Raw genomic sequence first — 26,502 nt, 5'->3', positions numbered from 1 at the left:
TCTGCTCCTTTCTTTCTGGTACTTCCATTTTCTCTGGTACTCCTGTAACACATAGGTTATACCTTATATAGCTGCCCCACGGTCCTTGGATGTTCTTTTTTTTTTTCCCCAGTCTTTCTTTCTTTTTTTTTTTTTTTTTTTACTTATTTATTTTATTATTTTATTTTATTTATTTATTGTTTCTGGCTTCGTTGGGTCTCTGTTGCTGCACGCGGGGCTTTCTCTAGTTGCGGCGAGTGGGGGCTTCACATTGCGGTGGCTTCTCTTGTTGTGGAGCACGGGCTCTAGGCGTGCAGGCTTCAGTAGTTGTGGCATGCGGGCTCAGCAGTTGTGGCTCGCAGGCTCTAGAGCGCAGGCTCAGTAGTTGTGGCACACGGGCTTAGTTGCTCCGCGGCATGTGGGATCTTCCTGGACCAGGGCTTGAACCCACGTCCCCTGCATTGGCAGGTGGATTCTTAACCACTGAGCCACCAGGGAAGCCCTCCCCAGTCTTTCTTCTCTTAGCTTTTTACTTGTGAAAGTTTCTATTGATGCATCCTGAAGTGCAGAGATTCTCTCCTCATTTGTGTCCAGTCGACTAGCAAGCCCATCATAGACATTTGTTACAATGCTCTTTATAGTTCTTTTTAAGGATTTCCATCTCTACGCTTACATCGCCTATTTGTTCTTGCATGCTGTCTACTTTTTATCCATTAGAGTCCTTAACATATTAGTCCTAGTTGTTTTAGATCCCGTCTGATGACACCAACACCCCTGCCACGTCTGGTTCCGATGTTGCTCTGTCTCTACAAATTGTTTTCCTTTTAGTTAATCCTTGTAATTTTTTCTTGACAACTGGACATGATGTACTGGATAAAAGGAGCTGCTGCTGTACACAGGTCTTCAGTGACGTGGTAAGGTGCAGGATGGGGGTGGGGCAGGGCAGTGGTGTATACAGTCCTATGGGCAGGTCTCACTCAGTCTTAGTGAGCCTGTGCTTCTGGGCTACGAACTGCATAAGAGTTTCCCAGGTTTTCTTCCCTCTTAGGTGGGACAGGGTGGCTAGAGTGGGCTGGTTGGGAATTTCCCTTCTAGATCAGGTAGACCCTGGTTAACTCTTTTCTCCTGAAGGCAGGCCTTGTTAAGAACGCAGTACTCTAGGGACTTCCCTGGCGGTCCAGTGGTTAAGACTTCACCTTTCAATGCAGGGGGTGTAGGTTTGATACCTGGTCGGAGTGCTAGGATCCCACATGCCTCGTGGCCAAAACAAAAAACATAAAGCAGAAGCAATATTGTAACAAATTCAATAAAGACTTTAAAAATGGTCCACATCAAAAAAGAACCTTAAAAAAAAAAAAAAGAACAGTGCTCTGGTCTATTTCAAACATGGTTCCTTTCCCCTCCCCTGGTTTTTTCCAATATTTTCTGTGAGAACCTGGTTGAGCTTCTGGAAGTAAGATGTACAAAAGTGTGGGGAACCCCTAAGACTGGGTTCCCCTGGGGCATTAACTCTCAGAGTTGTCCAGCAGTTGACTGCTCACAGTGTAGGTTTTTGTAGCCCGGCACCAGTCCCCATGGTAATCTCCACTCCTGTGTTCGCCCATCTGTCCCTCCAATCTTGGGGGTAGTGGTTTGCCCTGCACCCTCACCTCTCTTAGCTCCAAGATGAGTTGTTGATTTTTGGGCTGTTGCACTATTTACGTGTTAGGAGGAAGTGGCAACTTCCCAGCTCCTTACACGTGGACCCTGAAACCGAAGTCCCTGCTTCATTTATTTTGAGGCACTGTTGTTGGGTGCTTGGAACCCTAAGGCCGTTGTGCATCTTGGCGAGTTGACCCTGTATCATTATGTAATGTCTTTATGTCTGATAATTTTCTTTATTCTGAGGTCTACTTTGACATTAATATAGTCACTCCAACTTTCTTTTGAGTGTTCGCAGGATATACTTTTTCTATCCTTTTACTTTTAACCTATCCATATTATTTAAAGTAAGTTGGGTCTTATTTTTTGATCCAACTGACACACTCTTAATTGGTCTATTTAGACTATTTATATTTGATGTAATTGTTGATAAGATCCTACCATATTATTGTTTTTTTTGCTTGTCCCCTCCCGTTTGGTTTACTGTTCTCTGCCTTCGTGTTATTTCAAAAAAATTTTAGCATTCCATTTTAATTTACCTTTTGGATTTTTCCTTTATCTTTGTTTGGTATTAGTGATTGCACTAGTGACTACAACAGACAAAGCTAGCTTTTCAGTCTACTTCAGAATGTTTTACCACTTCAATGTAGAAACGTAGAGACCTACAAACCTTTGCCTTCCTCCTTTATATTGGTACTTTTGCCAATATGTGTTAAGTTTACATACACTGAAAACCCTGATAGACAATGTTAAAACTTTTACATTGGAAAGTTAGAATATTTTAAAGAATTTAAGAGGAAAAACTAGTTATTATAGTTGCCCAGATATTTACCATTTCTGTTGATCTCCTCCTTCATTCCTGAAGTTCCAAAGTTTCTCTGCTTTTATTTACTTTTTGCCTGAAGAATGTCCTTTAGCATTTCTTTTTGAGCAGTTCTGCTGGTTAAGAATTCTTAGTTTTCCTTCATCTAAGAATATCTTTTAATCTGCACTCCTGATATTTTCTATGGATATAGTATTCTAGATTGACAGTTACCTTAAGCCCTTTAAAAATTTTCTAGTCATAGGGCCTCCATGGTTTCTGATGAGAAATTTGTATTCAGATTGTTACTCTGTATGCAATAAGTCACTTTTCTTTGGATGCTTTCAAGATAAAATGTTTTCAGTTTCAGTAGCCAGTGGTGTGTCTTGACATGGTCTTTGAGTTTATCCTATTTGGAGCTTTGTGAATCTTTACAATTATATCTGGGACATTTTTAGGCATTGTTATTATTATTATTATTTTTAAAACACCAATGTCTTTCTCCTCTTGCTGTGAATTCATTAACCGAGGGTATATTAGATCTTTTTATATTGTCCCACAGGTCCCTGAGGCTAAGGTTTGTTTCTGAGCATTTTTCTGTTGATCCACCTAATTTTTCATTTGTTAATTTTAAGTTCTATAGCTTTCGGTTCAAGAGCATTTGCCCTTACTTCATGGAGTTTGGGTACAATAATTAAAGCCATAGAAAGCTAATGTCCTTTTCTGATTATTCCAACATGCTTAAGTTGACATCTCTTTTCTTTCCCCTTAAGAGATTTTCCTGGCTCTTTGTACACTGAGTAATTTTGAACTGTATTCTGGACATTGTTCATTTTATGAATCTCTGAGTCCTATTTAAATCCTGTAGAGAATGTAGAATCTCTTTTTTTTTTTTTTTTTTAAGCAGGCAAATAACCTGGCTAGGTTCAGAATAAATGTGCTGACCTGCCCACTGTGGGTTGTGGTTTGGGATAAGTTGTTGGGGGTCAATTGTTTCCCAAGCTCTGCAGTGCTATTTGGGGCCATTCTTCATGGGAGTTCAATTAATAAAGCCTTTGCTCTGCTTCCTCAGTCAGTTCCAGGCATGTGCAGCGGAGAGTGAGCCCAGGATGCCATACACAGCCCTAGAGAATCTTTCTCTAACTTCCTGTCTCCTAGGTACCCGCCTTCCTGGCCCTTGGCTAAGTCTCAGGCTTTAGCCTCCCTGTGACGTTGCACTCCGCGGGGCCAAAGAAAAGTGTTTCTCCCTCCTGCCCCCAACTTCTTTGGACTAGAAATGTCCCCTTTCCCAGTTCCTCTTCTCTGAGTCCTCAGTGTCTCCAGGGCTCCTGCATACACGTATACAGTTCTGTGGTTCCCCTCCACGTGTCCCACAGGGGCCCCCTTCCCCTGTGAGGGAAAGGCTTCTCTTGGGTATTCTGATGTTCATTGCTAACATGCAGTTCTGATAGTCAGGCTGTCCTGGAGTCTACATCAGGAGATACAAGAGGGGAGAAAAATTCAGGAAAATAATCACCACGTTGGTGGTTCTTCCAGTTTTAACCCCCTTGCTACTATTTCTTTTTCAGAGGACTGTGACAGTTGCTTTATTTATTCAGCCAATGGGTGAGACACAGGGCAGAGACCTCAGAAAGACATTTCTAAAATCAGAAATTTTGTGCCCACAGGTTTAGTCATCTCATCAGAGATCACCTGAGAGACCCATGTTAAAATTTAATTTTGTATTGCTATGGATGTAAACATGGAGGGGTAACAACAAGAGGCAGTATTCCACAGAGACCTACAGTGAGTGCTGGCCAACAGGCTATAGTTTAAATCACTACATACTGTGGGTTCTTTCACCTCCCATATTTAGGCCTGAACTTACCATATGGCAACTGCACATAGCTTCATCACATGCCCCAATGTCTTCCCTTTTTTTTGGGCTGTGCCGCATGGCATGCGGGATCTTAGTTCCCTGATCAGTGATCAAACCTGTACCCCCTGCAGTGGAAGCTTGGAGTCCCAGCCACTGGACCACCAGGGAATTCCCCCCTATGTCTTCCTTACAGACGAAATGTGGCCTAAATGCGGGCCTCCCCGCAATAACTAACATGGCTTTTGCTACATGAAAGACCTCTTATCAGAGTTACTGAATTGTTTCCTATACCTGAAGGCCTCCTGCCTTCAACATCTTTTTCTTGGGTAAAGGTAGGTTATCCTGTAGGATAGCTCTTATTTGACTCAGTTTAACTTCAACAAGGTGACCCTAATGAATTACCAGAGGAGCTTTTCCTGAGTGAGAAGGGAGAGGTAAGACCTAATGCACTTTAAAGCATCTATTAATACAAAATGGACCGCACCTAAAGCCCGTGATCTGCGACAAGAGAAGCCACTGCAATGAGAAGCCTGCGCACCGCAACGAAGAGTAGCCCCCGCTCGCCGCAACTAGAGAAAGCCTGTGCACAGCAACAAAGGCCCAACACAGCCAAAAGTAAATAAAATAAAATAAATACATTTGTTAAAAAAAACAACAACATGGACAACAGATCTGAAAAAAACATTTAGGAACGCTCCCTTTTGTTAGGAGAGAGTCTCAGTACACAAAGAGCAGTTCTTTTATGCTAATAGAACTGTTTTTACACTAGGGCATCAATGTCAAGAACAAAACTCCATGTGAACTCTGTGCTTGAGCTTCCTTTAGCTCCCAAAGGGGACTTCATGTCATTTCAGTATTCCTCCTTCCTCTTACCACCCCTCAGGACATCAGCAATCCACACCACAGACTTTCTAGTAGCTGGACAATCCAAGTGTTAACAGTGTGGGGACTGGAATACCCATGTGCCTATTTAGACAAGAATTTCATCTCATGGGAGGATGTATCTCAGGCTGTTTGCAATGATCTTTCTCAGGCTGAGGAGCAAGTCTGCAGAAGAAATGGCAGCTACAACCAGAACCTCAAAGTAAGTTTGAAAACTCTAACATGATGGATTGAAAGCCAGCAAGACAGACTGTTATCGCTGCCTGTGACCCAATGCCCTTTTCACATGCAAACACTCAATGCCCCCTTTCTTCTGGTGGAGTCAAGAAGCCTGAACTGCTGTCCTCACAGCAGCTCCTTCGAATATTCGCTCCAGTGCTTTAGGCCTTTGGCATGCTCAAAGAGCGTTTAAAAAAAGCAAAAAAGCAGTGCCTGCTTAAGCTTATCAAAATGACAATGATACTCTGTATTCAATTAAAATTAATAAAAATATTTTATTGAATTTCAGGAACTTGGTACTTTTAAAATTTCAAATCTTTGCACACAAATCACCACTATACCTTCTAGAATAGTGGAGGTTAGGACTTGAAGATTGTCACTTGTCTCCTCGTGTAACATAGCACAGAAATCCCAAGTCCTGACACGCCCCACCCCCTTCTGACCGTGACCCCGCCTACTCTGTTGTTCTAGGAGAGGAGGATGAGAGGTGTGATGCATTTAAGGAGCTCAACTGTCCGAGTGGAGACTCAACTGACGTGAGAGGAAGATCAATCCAAAAACCATTCATAGACAGCTTGGGATGCGCCACATCACTTGGCTCACGTGTGAGTTTCCCTTTTGTATTTTTGTCTGGTTCAGGGCGAAGCTGCTGAAATGAAATTTCTAGTCCCTGAGGGAGCTCAGAAGTTTGGCAAAGGTCAAAGCAGAGACTTTTTGAAATGAGACACTTAGGAACCACCAGTGGACAGCCGGGCGGGAGTGAAGTGCAATGTGACTGTTGATGTAGCACCAGGCATCAAGTGGGGCCACAAGGACACAAGCTCATGACTCCTGGGTGTTGAAGGGCTCCCGGGGATTCAAAGCTAAATTTAAAAATTTTTTTAAGTGCCCAGGACATGGTAGTTTGTTAATCTATATTTTCCTTTCCCTGCCTTCTCCTTGATATTTTTAAATTCCTATGTGCCAATGAATGAGCCAACTGAATAAGACAGAAGGAAAAAGGAAAGAGAATGCCCCACCTTTGAAAAAGGCATGCTCTAGCTCCCAGCAGCAAAAACTATCCTTCTCCCTTCTTTAAGTTTGAGAACAGGGTACTTTTCTTACCTATAAACCAAGCAGAAATCCCTCCAGACCCATAAAGTCTACATTTTAGGCTCAGAAATAATCAACTGATGGACTGGGCTTACGCAGGGAAAATCTACCCGAGTCTTTCTGGACGGTTGTGGAGACGCGTCTCCTGGAGGACGCACAAGGCATCTGCTTAGTGCTGCCCAGGCCATCTCCCCATCAGGGTGGTCTCGTCCACTCGCCTCCCCGGAGCTCACGGTTAGGGGGCTGCAGTGGCTATGACTGAGGGGTCTGGAGCACTCAGTGGAGTGACCGGACCCCACATGTAGGACACAGCAGATCTGAATTATTTTGCAAATTGCAAACCTTCTGAGTAAAAAGAAAAAAAATATACATTCCAAGGTATCTGTAAAGTGCCTGGGAGATGCAGATTGCTGCCCTGAGGTGCTCTGATCCATCCGTGCTTCAGTCTGCAAGTTAGATTTTGCTACTGTCACACACGTGGTCTCATTCACATGATGGTTTCATTTTTATTTTTTAAATGGCTGAGTTATAAATCCAGCTAGTGTGCAGTAATTTCATAATTTTTAATATGCATTATCTGCAACAACATTGTGACAGCTCCATACCGTGGATTGACACATAATACTTAGAACAGGTTTATCATATTTGGTCTTTAGGTAAATAATAAATGTTTTAAAATTGCCTAAATATACCATTCTGAGCTGTTTCATTCCACCAGGAAAATACAGGGGTTTTTTCCTCTCTTTAAAAAAAAATTAAATACCAAAATAACTACATTTAAATAAATAACGTTATGATGACATTTAAAAATTCACAATAAGGCCAAAGCCCTCTTTCTGTTTGCATGCTGCTCAGCTCTGACCCCCAGAACCCTCTGGAAAGGTGAGTGGCTTTCTTCTGGAGGAACATGGGCTGAGGCCGTGTGGGCCTCCTACTTCTCATTCTCTCACCTTTGTTTCCTTTCCTTTCGCTTTTATTTTTTGTAGGAGAGAAGTCAGCCTTAGTACCGAATTCAGTTCTAAAAGGTTGAGGGGAATTTCCTATTACAAATCAGAAAGCAACCTAGGTGTTTCCAATGCTTACCGGACGGAGGGCGCCTGCTTCCAAGACCCTTGTATTAACAGGCAGCTTCTGCTCCACCCCAGCAGCTGCTCCTGCCATGAGGGGGGCAAACCGCACCATCATCGGGTGGCCGGCTGGTCGGACGATGCCGAGAGCTGGTGACGGCACCTAAAATAGCGAACGTGCCACGGAGAGATCTGTGATGTTTGTTTGAAAAGGGTGTGTGATAAAAGATTGAATCTTTTTTCCCAAATGAAGAAGTAATAGTTCTGTTGTTTTAAACATACACAATACATAGGAGACTTGTTTTACTTAGAGTGGAAAATTATGCCAGGGACAAAGTCAACACAAAGAAACAAACAACAAAAAGTAGCAAGAAAGAGAAATGGGTAAGTGCAGCTCCGCGAGCCTGGCAGCTCTTTCCGTCAGGGTTACAAGTGGCCCGCGGGTGTCCGTCTGTGTGTCTGTCCGTCTTACACACGGAAATGGAGGTGGATTAAATTCATCAGGTAACTGCTCTAACGTGGAAAATTTGTAGATGTCAAGTAGCTCCATTTAACTTAAACAGGACAGACAAAAGTAAATCATTCCATAGGCTGAAAACAAACAACAAAAACAAACAAAACTACTTTGTTTCTTCTCCCCAGATGAAATCCACACAAAAGGTCCTGTGTGATTCCAAAATTACCAGAGTAGAAATGGAGTGATCTGAAATGTCAAAGACCCCATTATTTTGTAAAGAAAGAAAGTACACCTCAAAATATTCTAATTCCACATGTGAACAACAAAATACTGTCTTGTCTACTGGCGGCGGGGTGGCTCTGGCCCAGCAGGCCCGCTCGCACCGGGTCCGTCCTCCCTCGGAAGGACTGAGAGTATCTACTCGGAGCTAAGCTGAGCGCTGGGCGGGGAGACACTGCCGGAGCCCAGCTTTGCTGCGTGTGGTTTTGTTCAGGGGTGACTTCAGTCTTTAAATTAAGGAGTTTTAAGGCCACCTGGGTTTGTGTTTCCAGTGCTGAGGTGAAGTCCAACCGCAGGGCCCTCTACCCACCGAGGGAACGCGCTCTGAGCGTCGGTGAGAGGCAGTGTCTCCTTTTGGCACCACAGAGTTGACGTTAAAGTGAGAAGCACTCTCCCGGCCACTAGTTCTGGACGCTCTTCTCCCGCACGGCTGCCGGCGGCGCATCCATGCTCAGGGCGATGACGAGGCCCTCGCCATCTTCTGTCTTGACCCGCTTTAGCTCTGGCTGCTCCGCCGGGTCGCCGTTCTGGCGCTTGGTGGGCAGGGAGGCCGACGCTGAGGCGTGTGTCGCCAGCATGTGCAAGGGACTCGCCGCTGCTGTGGAGAGACAGTGAGTCAGCGCCCGTGCTTCTGGGTGGACCCTCGTCCCCGCCAGACCCCTGGGGATCAGAAACCCCACCACACGTTAACCGCGTGAACAGTGAGTCTTTTTATGAACGGCCGGCATCTGTTTATTGCTTCCAGTCGTGTGCTGTCTTGCTGAAGCGGGAGGGGGTAAAGGGACTGAGGCAGTGGTGGGGCACAGAGCAGATGGCTTTGCTGTTTTGGCCCATGGGCCACTGCCGGCTTCTCCCTGATGCAGAGTCCCCAAATCCAGAAGGGGATCGGGGTGCAGCAAGCCAAGCCTGCATCTGAGCCACACACCTTCTCCCGAGCCTGTTGGAAGGGAGCTCTGCGAGCCCTGGGCCGGCTTCCCCACACCCCTCCACCCGAGCCCTTCTTCTCTCCAGTCTTCATCACAGAGGGGCCCTTCCTCCTCATGGGGCTCTCACTGGGCACAAGGGTCTCCACCACCTCTGATCTCACCTGCCTCGTGCTCTGCACAACCAGGCAAACTGGTCATCCCACACCTGGAAGTGCTGCTTCCTCCAATGGGGAAAGCAGGCCTGGGCTGGGAGGAGCCTGGAGCTATTCCACTCGGAGGGGGGTGGGGGTGAGTGGGGGGTGGGATGTGTGCTGGAGGAGGCACAGTGACCTGGAGAAGCAGCATCCTGTCCAGGAAGACCCCTGCCCTCCCACCCCATGCCCTCGTGCCCCGAGGGAGGTTTAGGACCATGGCAGCAGGTGGCCAGATGGAGAAAGATATGTGCACAAAGAGCCGGGAAGAGCGACCCTGTCTCCTGAGCATGCCTGAGTCCCAGCAGTGACACGCGTGCTGTCCCGCCACACTGATGTTAGTAACTAGACGTTATGGCTGCTGCAACTCATGACAGTTTGCTCTGCATGCTGCATAAGAGCTGTAAGTATAAGGAGTTTACACCAAGCTTTATAACTTTAGGTATTTTAACATACCGCTTTAGCTGGCACAGGGTGATTACAGAATTTCCTCTCAAGAAATGGAACTTGAAGCTAAGTGAAGAGATGAGGGAGGGTCTACAAAATGAAAGAGACAGGACGCCACGGGACACAGACGACTGAGGTCAAAGAAAGGGGAGCTCTGACACTGCCAGGATGCCAGTGTCCCCACTCTCACCTCCAGATTCAACACCATTCCAACTGAAAGTCCCAGTAGGCTTTTGTGTAGGAAAATTTCATGTGGCCATGCCTTTAGGGAACAAAGGGACCAGCAGCTGGACCCTGGTTAACATGGGGCCTCTGACCACCTCCAGTGTCATCTCTCAAGAACGACTGCTGTCACTTTCATGAATAAGGGCATGTGTGGCGCTGGGGCAGCACTGCCACGGAGCCTGGGTTCTTCCAGCAGGACACACACTTCACTGCTGCAGTCCATGGCAGAGACCCAGAGCCCTGGCTAGTCTAGGAGATGCCCCACAAAATTCTGGCTTGAAAAAATGCTATTTCAGGAGGATGTAGTGGCTGTAGAATCAGAGCAGAATGGAGTTAACGCTAGATCAGTGCAAACAGTCAAAGCCTGAAAAATGATGTGACTGGAAGAAGGGGCTGGTGCGCTGGGGCAGGGCAGCAGCGAGCAGGGCCTGCTGTCCGGGAGGCAGGGATGTGGGTGGAGCCTGGGTCCCAGATTCCCAAGCAGGCATGGCGTGGTTCCTAGGCCAGGCTGAGCAGGGTTTTCCGCTAACTGTGAACTGCAAACCCTTAAGAAAGGTGACAGAAAGAAAAGGAAAGGACCAGGACAGTGAGGGAGACTGAGGAGTGGGCAGAGGAGAAATCTCAGCAGGAAGAGTGCAAAGGGGCACTCAGGCCACAGTGAGCAGGTGGGACGCCACCTAAGCATGGCGTCGGCCCAAGACTCCATATCCGACCAAAATGATGAAGAGTCGTTGAAGAAATAACACAGCCATAACCATGCTAGTGAACCACACATGTGCACCTGTGACTGAGGCCAGGGCCAAGAGCCCACCTCACAGCTGGACTCATCCTACCTCTCCACTTCCCATGAACACTGGGCATCAAAATGCCAGACTTTCCTTTCCGTGCCCTCCTCATGCCCATGGTGGCAGTAACTGGAGCTCAACGCACGTGCCTGGGGAGACAGGCTTCCTTTCCCAAGGGTGAGAGGGCAGCTGTGACAATGTGCTGCACCGAGGCTCTCTCTCGAGGCCACGCAGGCACCCAGAGAGCAGGGAGAGCACCATGTTCCCATTGGGGGTACTCTGCCCTCAGTCACATGGTGCCTCAGCAGGAGGGTGACTCAACTCCAGGGTCACCTTCCAAGGGGACGCCAGGCACCATCCTGACCCCTCTCGCCCCCCACCCATCTAATCAGCACTGTCTGCGCACATGGGCAGAGGCCAGCAGCTCCAACCTGGATGGTGGCACGGCCTCCCGGCTGATCCCCTGAAGCCTCCTTGTGGCTGTGAATGCCCCTGAAATACCCATCTTAGGCTTGGACACTCGTTGGTCCCCCAGCTTGCCCGCTTCCCACACCAGCAGGCCCTGGCCCTGCAGGTCTCCCTGCCAATGCGCTGTCCTACCCAGTTTCTTGGCTGTGTCCCGGGATGCACTCTCCACTCAGGCAGAGACTCAACTCCCGTCCAAGCATAACGCATGGACACATTTCCTGCTATAGCCCAGCACCACTTCTCCTAAGAGATGCCTGACACGGCTGTGAGTGAATCAGTGCCCAAAGCTGAGCCATACCAGGTGGGATACCAAGCTGGCAGGTGTTGAGTTGCTGTCCCGGGGAAACACGGGGTAGGGCTTGTCAACTGATCAACACATACCTTGTTTTATGTGGTTTTTGATTAAAGACGATTTAATCTATACTGTTGATCCATTAACACTGATCTCATGCCTGTACTTTCTCCATAAGGCACGTCACAGCCTTCTGTGCCTAGAACACTCCAGGCCTTTTCAGAACCATGCTCACAGTCCACTTTAAACAGCAAAACTGGGACTTCCCTGTTGGCGCAGTGGTTAAGAATCCACCTGCCAATGCAGGGGACACGGGTTCGAGCCCTGGTCCAGGAAGATCCCACATGCTGCGGAGCAACTAAGCCCCTGTGCCACAACTACTGAGCCTGTGCTCTAGAGCCCATAAGCCACAACTACTGAGCCCGCGTGCTGCAACTACTGAAGCCCGCGTGCTTAGAGCCCAGGCTCCGCAACAAAAGAAGCCACCGCAATGAGAAGCCTGTGCACCACAGTGAAGAGTAGCCCCCACTCACCACTAGAGAAAGCCCACACGCAGCAACGAAGACCCAATGCAGCCATACATAGTTTTATAAAAAAACAAAATAAACAGCAAAACCACCAACAAAAATTACAAAACGTGAAAAATGTGGCCCTAAGAAACAGTGAGTAGGACACGTGTTCACAGTGGGAGCTGAAATGAGGAGGAGGGGCACTGCCGAGTTGTGCTCAGCCGGGAACCAGCATGCTGAACTTGAATACTTTGCTGCTCTGCACAAGCCCGCAAAGGACTGTGAAATCAATACAATGAGTACTGATCTGGGAGTTGTAAGTAAATTTCAGTGATCTGCAAGAAATCTGCAAATATGGAATCCACGGATACAGGCTCAAGTGTGTGGGACCACCTACCAGGAGTCCCACAGAGCAGCAGCCTCACATGGGGCGGGTGTTGCAGATGCAGAGGCAGAATGATGCCCCGGAGGAGGCGGCGCTGCCTCACTGCTAACCCAGCCGCGCCCCGCCAAGTCCAAGCAGCTCCTCCCCTTGCGCCAGCGGAAGACGGTGCTGGTACGGCGGGCGCTCTGCCTGCTGCTACCACAACCTGCAAGTGGTTCCCGGAGGACGCTGGGGTAAGTCAACAGAGCACACCACCGGGCAGATGGAGAAGGGTCCCACAAAACCCTTTCACCTCAACACCTAGCAGGGCCTGGACCCCAGGGCAGCACAGGCTGGAGGCTGGGGCCACTTTCTGTGAGAAGGAGTAATACCTGTGAGCACAGGGGAGACTATTTAGGACAACAGGTGAAACGCTGGTCATACGAGGACACTGTCTGCAGGGTGAAGACACCTTTCCTCCCGAGACCACTGCCCCACAAGATGGAGGTCTAGGGTAGCAGAGTCTCCACAAAAATGGACTGAATACCTGTGACCAGAACTGTGGTCCAGTGCAGAAGAGGCTGAAAAGTGGCCAGAGCATGTTGGGTTCAACCAATGGAATACACTGTTTTAATAGACTAAAGGAGAAAACCCTCACGACTATCTTAACACAGAAAAAGTATGTGACAAAATTCAACACCCTTTCATGATAAAACTACTCAGCAAACCAGGAATAAAAGGAAAAGTCCTCAACATAGTAACATGTATGATAACCCACACTTAATCAGCTTCAATGGTGAGAGACTGGATGCTTCCCCCAAGATCAGGAACAAGACAAGGATGCCCGCTTTGCCACTGCTAGTCAACACTGCATTCGAAGTCCTACCAGGGCAGCTGGGCAGGAAAGGGGAATAAAAGGCATCCAAATGGGAAAGGAGGTAAAACTATCTCTACTGGCAGATGACATAATCTTTATATACAGAAAATCCTAACAAATCGACATAAGGAAACCCCCTAATCAAAAAGTAATACAATCAATTAGTATTAGTTTTTGAATTCAGCAAACTTGCAGGATACAAGATCAACATGCAAAACAATCAGTTGTATTTCTATACAGTACCAATGAACAATTTCAAAAAAAATTATGAAAACAATTCCATTTAGAAAAACATTCAAAAGAAATAAAATAGGAAGAATTTTAACCAAGACTTAAACACTGCAAGACTTATATACTGAAAACTATAAAACATTGTTGAAGAAATCAAAGAAGACCTAAATAAATGGAAAGACATTCCACGCTCAAGGATTAGAGAACTTAATATCATTAAGATGGCAATACTACCCAAAGTAATCTACAGATTCAATGCAATCCCTATCAAAATCCCATTTTTTCCCCCAGAAATGGAAAAGCTGATCTTAAAATTCACATGGAATTGTAAGGTATCCAGAATAGTCGGAACATTCTTGAAAAAGAATGCTAGACTCGCTCTTTACGCTGTGACCGAAGATTGAGTTCTCCACTGGATATAATAGTAACTTGATAGTGCTATGTTTTCCGGATGGAGATACAAGCCACTCATACCCATGATTGGTGATGTGGGAAAGTAAAAATAAATGTAAGTATCTTCCAACTTAAAAAAAAAAAGAATGGTGGACTCACACTTCCGGATTTCAAAACTTCCTACACAGCTACAGTAGTCAAAACTGTGTGGTGTTGGCATAAGGGTAGACACGAAAATCAATGAAATAGAACTGAGAGAAATAAATGCATACATCTGAGGTCAACAGATTTTCAACAGTGGAGCCAAGACCATTCAACGGGGAAAGAACAGTCTCTTCAACAAGTGGTGCTGGGACAACTGGATCTCCACATGCAAAACAATGAAGCCGGGCCCTCGCATTATATACAAAAATTAACTCAAAATGCATCAAAGACCTAAACATAAGAGCTAAACTATAAAACTCTTAGTAGAAGAAAACACAGGGGTCTAAGTGTAAGTCTTCATGACCTCAGATCTGGCAATGAATTCTTACATATGACACCAAAAGCATAAGAAACAAAAGGGAAAATAAACTGGACTTCATCAAAATTAAAAACTTTTGTGCATTAAAGACACTATCAAGAAAGTGAAAAGACAAACCCACTGAATGGAAGAAAATATCTGCAAATCATATACAGGTATCCCCACACCCCCCTTTGCAAAAGTTCCCTTTATGCCACTTCACTTTTATGAAAGACCTACATTAGTACCCATTTTTGATAATGGGAAGAAATCTGAAGAGGATTTTCACTTTTATGGAGAAAGGCAAAAAGCAAAAAAATAGGGCTTCCCTGGTGGCGCAGTGGTTGAATTACCATACAACTCAGTAATTTCACTCCTAGGTATACACCAAAAAGAAATGAAAACAAGGACTCAAACCAATACTTGTATATGAATGTCATAGCAGCAAGCAAGCAAGAAAGAAATTCTTAAAAAAAAAAAAGAGTAAGATGGCCATGATCAAAAAAAAGGAGAAAGTACCAAGTGAGGATATGGACAAATCAAAACCTTTGCACATCATTGAGGATGGAATGGAAAATTGTTGTGGCTGCTGAGGAAAACAGTTTGGTGGCTACTCAATAAATTAACAGAGAATTCCCTGGTGGCGCATTGGCTGCCTGCCAATGCAGGGGACACGGGTTCGAGCCCTGGTCTGGGAAGATCCCACATGCCACGGAGCAACTAGGCCCGTGAGCCACAACTACTGAGCCTGCGCGTCTGGAGCCTGCGCTCCGCAACAAGAGAGGCCGCAATAGTGAGAGGCCCGTGCATCGCGATGAAGAGTGGCCCCCGCTTGCCGCAACTAGAGAAAGCCCTCACACAGAAACGAAGACCCAACACAGCCAAAAATAAATAAATATATAAATAATTTAAAAAAAAAAAACAAAAAACAAGCAAAAATAGCGTTTACCATTTGTTTTGCAGTGAGCCATTAGAGAGGCAGCAGCACCCCAAGCAGTGAGTGCCATCGCCAAGCTCCTCCCCAGGAACCATACTCCATCTCAGCATCAAGCCGCCAGAGCTCTGAACTGTGTCTCTGAGTGTCTGTGCTCTACCTTGACTCATTTTGTGCATCTGTTAGGTTTCACAGGAACCCTCTACTTTGGATAGCAGGGGAAACCTGTATCTGATCAGGACTTAGTATCCAGAATATATAAAGAGCTCCTATAACTCAACAACAAACAACACAATTTAGAAAAAAAGTCTTAAGGATTTAGACATTTCTTCAAAGACGCTATACAAATAACCAACAAGCACATGAAAAGATGCTCAACACCATTAGTCACGGGGAAAATGCAAATCAAAACCACAATTAAGAGTAAGATGGCTGGGGCTTCCCCGGTGGCGCAGTGGTTGAGAGTCTGCCTGCCAACGCAGGGGACACAGGTTCGAGCCCCGGTCTGGGAGGATCCCACATGCCACGGAGCAACTAGGACCGTGAGCCACAACTACTGAGCCTGTGCGTCTGGAGCCTGTGCTCCGCAACAAAAGAGGCCACGATAGTGAGAGGCCCGCGCACCGCAATGAAGAGTGGCCCCCGCTTGCCGCAACTAGAGAAAGCCCTTGCACAGAAACGAAGACCTAACACAGCCATAAAGAAAGAAAGAAAGAAAGAAAGAAATTCTTAAAAAAAAAAAGAGTAAGATGGCCATGATCAAAAAAAAGGAGAAAGTACCAAGTGAGGATATGGACAAATCAAAACCTTTGCACATCATTGAGGATGGAATGGAAAATTGTTGTGGCTGCTGAGGAAAACAGTTTGGTGGCTACTCAATAAATTAACAGAGAATTACCATACAACTCAGTAATTTCACTCCTAGGTATACACCAAAAAGAAATGAAAACAAGGACTCAAACCAATACTTGTATATGAATGTCATAGCAGCAATATTCCCAATAGCCAGAAGGTGGAAACAACCCAAATGCCCATCAACTGATGAATGAATAAACAAAATGGAAACATATTTAGCTAAGGAATGATGCACACATGCTACAACATGGATGAACCTCAAAACATTGTGCTAAGAGGCCAGCTAAGAAGAGCCACAATTCATACGATTCCATTCACAGGAAATATCCAGTACAGGTAAATCCACAGAGATGTAAAGTACATTAGCGGTTACCAGGGACTGAGGTAAGTGGGGAATGGGGAGTAACTGCTTAATGGGTGTGAGATTTCCTTTTGGGGTGATGAAAATGCTTTTCAACTAGTTAGAGGTGATGGCTTCAAAATACTGTGAATGTACTTAATGCCACTGAACCACATACTTTAAAATGGTAAACTTTATATTATGTATATTTTATTGAATACCACAATTAAAAAAATATACAGATGATTTGAACCCTAAGGAGACACTGGGTATAAAAGAATTATTGTTGGGACTTCCCTGGTGGCGCAGTGGTTAAGAATCCGCCTGCCAATGCAGGGGACATGGGTTCGAGCCCAGGTCCGGGAAGATCCCACATGTCGTGGAGCAACTAAGCCCGTGCGCCACAACTACTGAACCTGCGCTCTAGAGCCCGTGAGGCACAACTGCTGAGCCTGCGTGCCACAACTACTGCAGCCCGTGTGCCTAGAGCCTGTGCTCTGCAACGAAGAGTAGCCCCCACTCCCGCAACTAGAGAAAGCCTGTGCACAGCAACGAAGACCCAACGCAGCCAAAAACTAACTAAAAGAATTATTGTTTATTTTTAAAACTATAACAGTGGTATTGTGCTTATATACTAAAAGAGAGTCCTTATCTTTAGAGACGCATGCCAAAACAGGGAATGACATGTCTGGATCTGGGTGGGAGCAGATGGGGCGGGTGGGGAATATGGAACAAGGCTGGCTGTGAATTAATTTTCAGAAAGTTTGTCATTTTCCATAATAAAAATTTAAAATATCAAAGCTTCTGATTTTCAAAATTCATTAGTACTAGGCACTGCTTCCCTTTCTTGAGAGTGACTTTCAAGGGTAAGGGAGGTCACAGCTGGGTCATACAGCATCCACATCACACCCAACATCAGTTTTCAAAAACACCACCATCAGAGTCTCCACTTGCCCATGGAATCTTTCTAAAAGCTGATCTGCCACCTCCTCCCTCCTCCCCTTTCTCAACAGCCTCTCTCTCACCCACTCACCTGGGCTGCTTTTGGGGATGCAAATGTCAAGATGGAGCATGAAACAAAGGAAGAGTGAAAACACTGGCACTGTGAAGCTGACTTACTACTGACTAGACATCAAATCCTCTTCTAGACCAAGTGATTTCTAAGTAAAAGTTTGAGACTAAATTCAAGGAGAACCAATAAAATTTCCCACTAACGGATAATTCCCACTAAAAGATGACTAAAACTGGAAGGAGTTTTAGCATTTCTTCTACCCTTCCTTCTTCTGAGTGGGAACAAAGTTTCTCAGGGCTGACCCAGCACTTTGCCTACTGTTCCCAGCAGTGATCGTCAATATAATACAATAATTGTGTGGTTTTCTTTAAAGCCCAGATATATTGAGAAATGCATCTTTAATACCACCTATCTATCTACCTACCTATCTATCTATCTAGCTGTGCCATGCGGCTTGCAGGATCTTAGTTCCCTGACCAGCGACTGAACCCGGGTCCGTGGTAGTGAAAGCGTGCAGAGTCCTAACCACTGGACCGCCAGGGAATTCCCAAATACAATTTTTAAAGAATTGTAAGTTTGATTTTGATCAATTCTGTAGTTATAACGATTGATAAATGAATCCTTATAGTCATAGACAATTAAATCTCTAATATTTCTCCATTTTATTATTGCAAAGAAAATATGTACTCAGTAAATGACATTTAAGCATAAAATATGTGGCACTAGCACAAAATCTGTGGGGGACATGGGACTGAGCCACGAGGATTGGCGAGCCTGTTTGTCTGTGTGCCGATATGCGGGTGAGAATGGGCATCAAATCAGAGCAGTATTTAGAGCCAGGAGCACGTTTAAAAGAATAATGTAAGTTTTATTTTAAAACATCAGTATTGGGAATTCCCTGGTGGTCCAGTGGTTAGGATTCCGCACTTTCACTGCTGAGGGCTCAGGTTCAATCCTGGTTGGGGAACTAAGATCCCGCAAGCTGTGCAGTGCAGCCAAAAATAAAAATAAAAAAAATATTTTAAAATAAAACATCAGTATTTTCAATAGTGGAAAATTTAATTCCTTGCTTATTAAATTTATAAAGAAAAATTTTAGACACCAATTTAAGTATGTGAAAAGGATACACAGTTTCTCAAACTCCTTAGACAGGTGGCCATAAAAGGGCCCTGACCTGCACAGCGGCTCTCAGAAGGTCTGGAACATGTGAGAAATGTACATTCTTGGGTCCCAGGCCAGACCTGCTCAGTTGGGGACTCTGGGAGGGAGCCCTTGAGTGATTCTAAGGCACATGGTATCTGGGAATCAACAGCCTACACCATGGCTTAAGACAGGGAAGAACGGCTCTGACCAGAAATAGACCGTCCACCTCTTGACACCACCTGCTCCCAGCCACACACCGGGCCACCAGGTTTGCCACATCTGGACCACCTGTGACAACCAAGTTATTCATGGAGAAAAGAAGAATGAGGCCTGAAAAACTCTTAGTTACTTAGGAGACACCGGGCTTGAGGAAGAAAGCATTTTAAATGGGCAACTGGTTGCAAACTTCTCAATTTATCCACAAGCGGCATGTTACCTATTACTTAAAAACAAAAAACTCTCAGTGGTTAGTCTTCCCTAGAAAAGGTCGCAGATATTGTTCGTCCATTAAATTTGGGGAGGAGCAAGGGGGAAGCAGAATCACATGAGGTGTCTGTCCCAGGTCTCTGTCCCTTAATAGCTCAGTAAGGAAGGATTCAGAGGTCAACACAATTAAGCCTTCTGTTCCCCACCCTCTTTCCAAGAAACTACCTCTGGGCACAGAGAGCTACTTTGAGCCAGTAGCTTCTGATTCTACTGCCTGGAGTCCTGTAGTTGAATCACGACAGCCCACATGTGTGGACAGCAAGCACTCCACATGCCTGGGTGAAGACCCACGGCAAAGACGTCTGAACACCAGTTCCAAGGACCCCAAACTCCTGAGCTGACTTAACAGCCAGCTGGACTCCTACCCTTCACACTGCTCCACAGGACTGGGTGGAAGAAGGTTCTCTGTCCTCTGGTTTAAAAGCCAAGCTCCCTTAGGCTCGTCCACGTCAGAACATCTGCGGGAGCTATGTGCACAGGGCTCCAGAGGGCTTTCAGAGCAAAGAGAACAGGAGACCAGCATTCTCCCCTTCCACCATCAGATACTCTCAAGCACACCCCTGCCCCAGGAGAGGGCACCACCATTGGACAGATCAGCTGGGACAGCCCCCAGGTTGCTTCTAGGCCACACCCAGATATCTACAAAAGGTGGGAGTATTTTCATCTCTCTGGATAAGTAAGTCCCCTACATACAAACCTTCAAGTTGCAAACTTTCAAGGTGCAAATGTGCAGTCCATCAACGTCAGGCATGGGTGAAACTGCAGCTTGCCCTCCGTCTCCTATTGCTGATGATCCTTCAGCTCTACCATCTCCCACCTCCTCTCCCTCCTCCAGTCAGTAACGTTTCTTGCCTGTTCACTCCATGCCAGCCCCTGTATGCCAGCTGTTGTACTGTACACTACTGTACTTTTCAAGGTACTGTACTGTAAGATTAAAAATGTTTTATTTTTTGTGTTTGCTTGTTTTTTATGTGTTATTTGTATGAAAAGTTATTATAAACCTATTAACAGTACAGTACTATACAGCCAATTGTGTTAGTTGGGTACCTAGGCTAACTTTGTTGGACTTACGAGCAAACTGGACTTATGAACGTGCTCTTGGAATGGAACTTTTTCATATGTAGGGGACTTACTATATTTAGAAATGCTTCTCTCTTCAGATGGCTCCTCCAATGGGAATCACATGGGAGCCAATTCCCACAGCCAATTCCCCGGTATCCTATAGCACTATTCAGTTTCCTATAGTTTAGAAATGCAAATATTTCTTCAGACAAAAAAATTAAAATTGTAACAGTCAGAATGAAAACCTTGAACACCATGCTTCATAAAAGGACAGCAGAGGACCTTTGCTCGAGTTGTTAGCACCCAGTAACCCACGGAGGACACTGCTTACCGTTATTCACCTGGCCGTGGACAGCGGCGGGGATTGGCACCACGTGAGTCCCGTTTTGTGTTACAGTTTTTATTGGAAGCTGGTGCTGACCTAGAGGTGCCTGCTGCACTATGGTGACCGTCTGGACAGGGGTGGTCTGTGACGTCTGAATGATCCGGCCAGCAGCACCTAGTGTGGCATGGCTAATCGCAGGAATAGGTTCTACTTTCACTAAATTCAAAGAAAAGGAAAAGAGAAAAAGTGACACCAACTAATATTACTGGGTAGCTTACAGAAATCTCACTAGTTTGAAGTACAACAAACCAGGCGGCGAGCAGCCCTGCTCCGTCACAACGTTACGTAACATGTTAGCAAGGGGGTCAGGATGAATGAGGCTGGTGGGTTTCTAAGAGCTTGAAAAGCTGCCCGAAGTGACTGCTTCTGCTGCTCACCTTTTACTTCTCTGTGGTCTCCATTCTCTTGTGGCTCTGCCTTAGGGGGCGCCAGCACGGCCGCCTGAGTGACCACGGCCTGTCCTGTGACGGTGTACGTGTTTGCCGGGGCCAGTCCGGCCACGCTGGTGACAGACACCGCTGGGATCTGGTGGACGACGTGAACCGTCTGCACGACGGGCTGCTGGGAGGTCGAGGTGGTCACAGGGGCGGCGACAGTGTAGGTAACAGGCTTGATCGTCGGTGGCAGTGGTCGCTGCACGGCGATTAAGACGGGCTGACTAGACAGAGGTGAGCCTACCGAGGACGGGAGTGGGGGTGAGGCTCATACATCCCAAACCAACTAACTATGACCCCTCACTAGCAACATGCAGACTGATTTAAGAAAACAGGACATGGCCCCTTTCACCTGGTAATAATAAAGTCATTCATGATGAAAGAAATGACATATTTAATGGGGATATTTAATGTATATCTAACTGCTAAAAAGGCAATCTCTGCTTCATTCAGATTTCTTTTCTTTTTTTTTTGTACGCACCATGCCGTATGCGGTACTCCCTGACCAGGGATCAAACCCGGGCCCCCTGCAGTGGAAGCACGGAGTCTTAACCACTAGACCGCCAGGGAAGTGCCTGTTCAGATTTCTTACAACACCTCTTCCCACAGTTCTCTCATGAAAAAGAAAACCTCAACACAAGATATGGGAAGAAGGTGCCCAATGAAGCCTGAAGGAGGGGGCCATGTTCCCTAAGATCAAAGTCTCCATCTTATGATGGGTACAGAGGAGCAGGAAGTGTGCAGACAGAGCTGGCAGCCAGCAGCTCTGCCAGTCTCTGTTCTTTCTGATTTGGGTGTTTGGACTCCAGCAACAGGAATGGGGGCTGGCAGGGGGTATTGCCAGCATGGCCAGGAATTCCAATATACCAAAATGCACATTTTGCCAACCAACTAGGAACCATAACAATTACTTTGGACACATTTTCACACTACTTTTTTTTTTTTTTTTTAATTCCCCAGGGCACATATTTTTATTCTACATTGCGACTTTGTAAGTACACTGAGAAATGCTCACCTATTCATTAAATAGACATTTTTTTTGCTGCTAATGTCTACTTCATCAAATTTATATTATTTCTTTACAAGGGAAATCTTTTTCATAGATTTTTGAATGATAAAGCAACTAAGAAATGGGTTAATTCTAAAATATTTCAGGCACCTACACAGAGTCATAAAAGAATGTTGACTGATTTTTTTTTTTTTAACGCAGTGCAATTAATTTTTCAGAGCCTATAAAATAACATTCAGGTACTATGCAGAAAGTATCAGGCACAAGGTGCAAAGGATCCAAGGCCTCTTGCTATTTCTTCTCTGATGAGACTGGCTCACATGCTCATCTGACCCACCCCTCTCCCACCACACTTGCCCTCTGCACATCTCACCTGGTGCACTCTGGGCAAACCGTGCCTCCTGGATGACAGCGAGTTTGGGCTGTGAGGCACCAGGCTCGGGCTCCAGAGGGGCCGGTGAACCTTCCCTCGACAGGCTCTCAGGGGTCTGGGCGCCACTGGAGTGAGCAGACAGCACTCCAGCATGATTGGGAGAGGCTGGGGCACTTCTGTATGACCAAAAAGAAGACAGTGGATTTTTACAGGTAAAGCACTCATAAAGCTGCCTTGTTTTAATAGGCGTATTTTGCAAAAACAAAGGTGTCATTTGTCTTCTGCCAACCAACTACAGTTCCATAAGTCTTACTTTAGGTGTGATGCCTGTGACCTGAGACGGACACTCAGCGAGGCTGGCATGGCTGTGACAGAGCCACTGTATGCAGGGTGCCGCTGCTCCACACCCAGCACAGGCCGCACAGCATGGGGCGGGACTGGTTGCTTCCCTAGGCAGCTCCCATCCACAGCCAGGCAGCAGGAGCCAGCAGCGTGCGAGCCAGCTGGGGCTCAAGACTTAACGTTACAGTCATTTCTTTTTTTGTTTAAAAACAGAAATCTAATGGAGCTAAAAATATGGATTTTAAAATCAGGCAATTAATACTGTATAAACCAATCTTGAGTTTAAGCAGCTAAGATGTAGCTTTAAAGAGCTTTTCACATCCAAGAAAAAGGAAAAAACATTATTCATCAACATGGCATCGTGATATTGCCGACTCATCATATTGACAATATGCATTCAATGAAGCAACAATGTTACATAGGAATGAAATTCAAGTAAAACTTTATAATCTGAATTGTTTCAGACCACTAGAAACAAAAATACATGGGTGGCATCCAACACTTTTTTTTTTTTTCCAAATCCCCAACCCAACATTTAATCATAATGCATTTGGTAATTCCTTCATTTTCAAAAGGAAAATTTACCAATACATCAAAGGTAAATTTACTGACCATTAAATGAGGTCTTTTTGTTTGTCTTTTTTCCTTACCTAGACGAGAGCGGTCCCAGAGGGGTTCTAAAGCAAGGCACGCCCCTAGGCCGTCTTTTCCTAAAAGCCTGCTCTATTAATTTGCTTTCAGAGGCAGGATCTATCCTCCAGAATGAGCCTTTGCCTGGTTCTTCCTGGGAACGTGGTACTTTGATGAAATAACGATTCAGAGAGAGATTGTGGCGAATTGAATTCTATGAAACATAAAAAAATACGTAGAATTCATATATTTCTTTGCTGAGAAATAAAAATGTGCCCCAGTTTTAGTGCCCTGCAAAGGTCCTGCAGCTCTGTGCTGGAAGGAACCGGCCCTCCCCAAAGTGAAGGAGGAACTGCGGGGTGTGGCTACTCAGAGGCTGCGACATGGCTTCTACAGAGGAAAAGACACAAGGACACAGGGCACTGTGAACAGCATGGCAGGATGGGCACCAGGAGGCAAGGAAGGGAACTGGGAATGGGGAAGGGGTGAGAAATCTACACCACACAGGAAGAGGCTATTTCCAACGGGAAAAACATCAACTTCCACCTTTTTACCAGGTAGGAAATCAAGGGCTATCACTGTGACCTCTCCCTGTTTGGAGAAGGACAGCGCTGAGATCCACTATTCCTTTAAAATACTTTTTTGAGCGCAAAATTAGCTTATAGAAACTGTCACAACCTTTAAAATGAATTAATCCAGCATAAGGTATTTGGCAAACCAGCAAAGGAGAAAAAATGAGCCAAAGTTTGAGAAATATTATTGACACCATCTTCCCATAAAAGAACTTCTATATACTTTGATTCTCAAAATAATATTGTGAGGCACATTGAGAAAAATTTTCTCAATTCCTAAGTCCATTCTGCTTTCTATTACAAAAAGCTCAGCTCACAGTTTACACATGATTTGAGGACAGCTCCCTGATGCACCGAAATCTGAGACCTACGAAAGGTCAGGAAAAGCTGGATGGAAGTCCTGCATTCAGATCCTTTCAGCATTTACATTAATGCTTAAATTTAAAATTAATAAACTATTAAAGTTTCAACCCAAACTAAAATTCTGGCTATCCAAAAATCATTTCTAAGTTCTCCAACTAACTTTCTAATAGAACTGCTAGTCACGACCTGAAATTCTGAATTCCCAGAGGTGGCTCAGAAATCAACACATGTCAAATACTACTTTACAACCAATCTAAGGGACTATTCAAGAACCAGACCAGTCACAGGCCACGACGAACCACCAATGCCTGTGGATGTCAGTCACCTCATTGGCAACATGAAGGGACAGGCTAAGCTATGTCTGTGATTTGTGAGATTGTTTATAAGCAGATGTAGTATATTAGATTTAGAATATATGCATAACCACAGATACTTGCTATGACGTTTTATCATAGGGTTTGGCTGATAACCAACCAACGCCTACCAATCCCTCCAGAAAATCGAATCTGTTATTGGTGCCCCCATCAAGACAGAGAAGGCAATCCTTCTCCATCTGCATTCAGACCTTTCGAGTGTGGAGTAGAAGGCAGATTCTAAGAAAAAAGACTGAGAAAAGCCAGCCCAGATGATGACACTGGAGGACACTCTCACTGTGAACTGTGGGTGAGGGTCCAGAGTTCCTGACTGCGCTGTGGGAGGCCGGCACCCAGATGGGAGCTCAGAAGTGACCACTAAGCCACAGTGCTAGGTGACACGTGACAAGGGAGGTGCCGAGCCTCAAGTGAAGGCTGGAACTGCACTGACTGGGGTGAAGTAGGTTCACATGCATGTTGTTAGGAGGAGAAAGGGAGGTTAGCACAGTGGGAATCTGGAGGCAGGAAGTGCTACTTCAGGGGACTGGGCACTAGGATTTCTACCCACTGACAAAGGTCAGGACCAGGTCAGCAATACAGCTGTTCCGTTAACCCTCACACCACGGACAAACTGTACAGTTAAGTCCTTAGGTCAGGGAGTTGCTATTTTCTGTTCTGAAAATGTAACAGAACCCAGTCTGCACCATCAAAAGAGGGTCTAACTTCCTCTGCGCTCCAACAACAATCTCACAGACAAATGACCCCAATTACTGGTCACCTGTGATTCTCCAGCCAACAAGACTCTAGAAAACATGAAGAGGTAATAAGAGATATTTAATGTATACACAGATAGAATAAATAATTGTATTTCTAAGGTAATTTAAGGCCCTTGTAATTTGATCAAACCAAGCTATATACATTTAAACCACACTGATTCAATTCCAGTGATTCAGAAATTATTTTAAAGTATTCAGGGAGAAGGCAGGTTATTATTTAAAACTAAATACGAAGAAAAGGATCTTCAATACTGTGCACATTCTCTTTCCCCCAAATTCTCCCCAGTAGGGGCTGCTTCCCAGAGCCCAGCTGACAAAGGGGAAAGGCACAGAGCTCATCACTCGTGCCTGCTCTGTGCCGTCCTCCCTGAGCGCCTCCAGACTTCCTGCCCGTAACCTACACTTCTCATGGGCAGTTTGTGTCTGTTAGTCCCACTCAGCACTGAGCATTTGCCCATGTGTACTCAGCATAGTAAGGACTTGTAAAGAAATTTAAGGGAAGGACCTTCCAGAGGAGAGTCCAGTGTGCAGGGAGTGGGTGAGCACAAGTCACTCCCTCTACTTTCAGAAACCAGCTCTGGTCCTTTCAGAGGCCAAGAGCTCCAGAATTCTCAAACTTTTCAGTCACAACAAATACCTCAATTCTGAGCGGGGTAAAATTATAAGTCATAACAAAGTGAAACATTTTGGCATAAGTATGCAACCAAAAGAGATATGCCATCTTTCCAGCTAGTGTTACTCAGACCATCTTGCTTTATCCTCAAGTTTGCTCCGGATTAATCAATAAGCTTTTGGCATGGGTAGACTGCATAATACCAAAAGTAAGTCTGAAAGGAGACATGGATTTCCATTAAGTGCTCAGAATTGGCGTGGTGGGAAGTGTCCGCAGGCGTCATCTTAGGAACTGAGGCAGAGCAAGGGGCTCAAGCACCGGGACCTGAGCTCCG

General features: G+C 45.5%; 1 protein-coding gene across 2 annotated transcripts in view; it reads right to left on the bottom strand.

Moving 5' to 3' along the window:
* Positions 1–5,636: 5,636 nt before the first annotated feature.
* FOXK2 (forkhead box K2) overlaps positions 5,637–26,502 on the bottom strand; it is a 71,079-nt gene continuing 50,213 nt past the window's right edge. The window contains exons 5-9 of one of the 2 annotated variants that reach the window (XM_082442058.1): positions 23,512–23,705; positions 22,520–22,695; positions 21,081–21,377; positions 20,650–20,859; positions 5,637–8,871 (exon numbers count right to left, since the gene is read on the bottom strand). In XM_082442058.1, coding sequence (XP_082298184.1) covers positions 8,678–8,871; positions 20,650–20,859; positions 21,081–21,377; positions 22,520–22,695; positions 23,512–23,705 — 1,071 coding nt within the window. In that variant the 3' untranslated portion in view covers positions 5,637–8,677. Of the gene's footprint in view, positions 8,875–20,649; positions 20,860–21,080; positions 21,378–22,519; positions 22,696–23,511; positions 23,706–26,502 lie in introns of both variants that reach the window. The other variant, XM_082442057.1, reaches the window with a different exon arrangement.

This window comes from Balaenoptera physalus, assembly GCF_965194825.1.
Source record: "Balaenoptera physalus genome assembly, chromosome: 20".
Classification (NCBI taxonomy): Eukaryota; Metazoa; Chordata; class Mammalia; order Artiodactyla; family Balaenopteridae; genus Balaenoptera; species Balaenoptera physalus.
The sequence above is the reverse complement of the archived record's forward strand: the minus strand, read 5'-3'. Positions and strand labels throughout refer to the sequence as shown.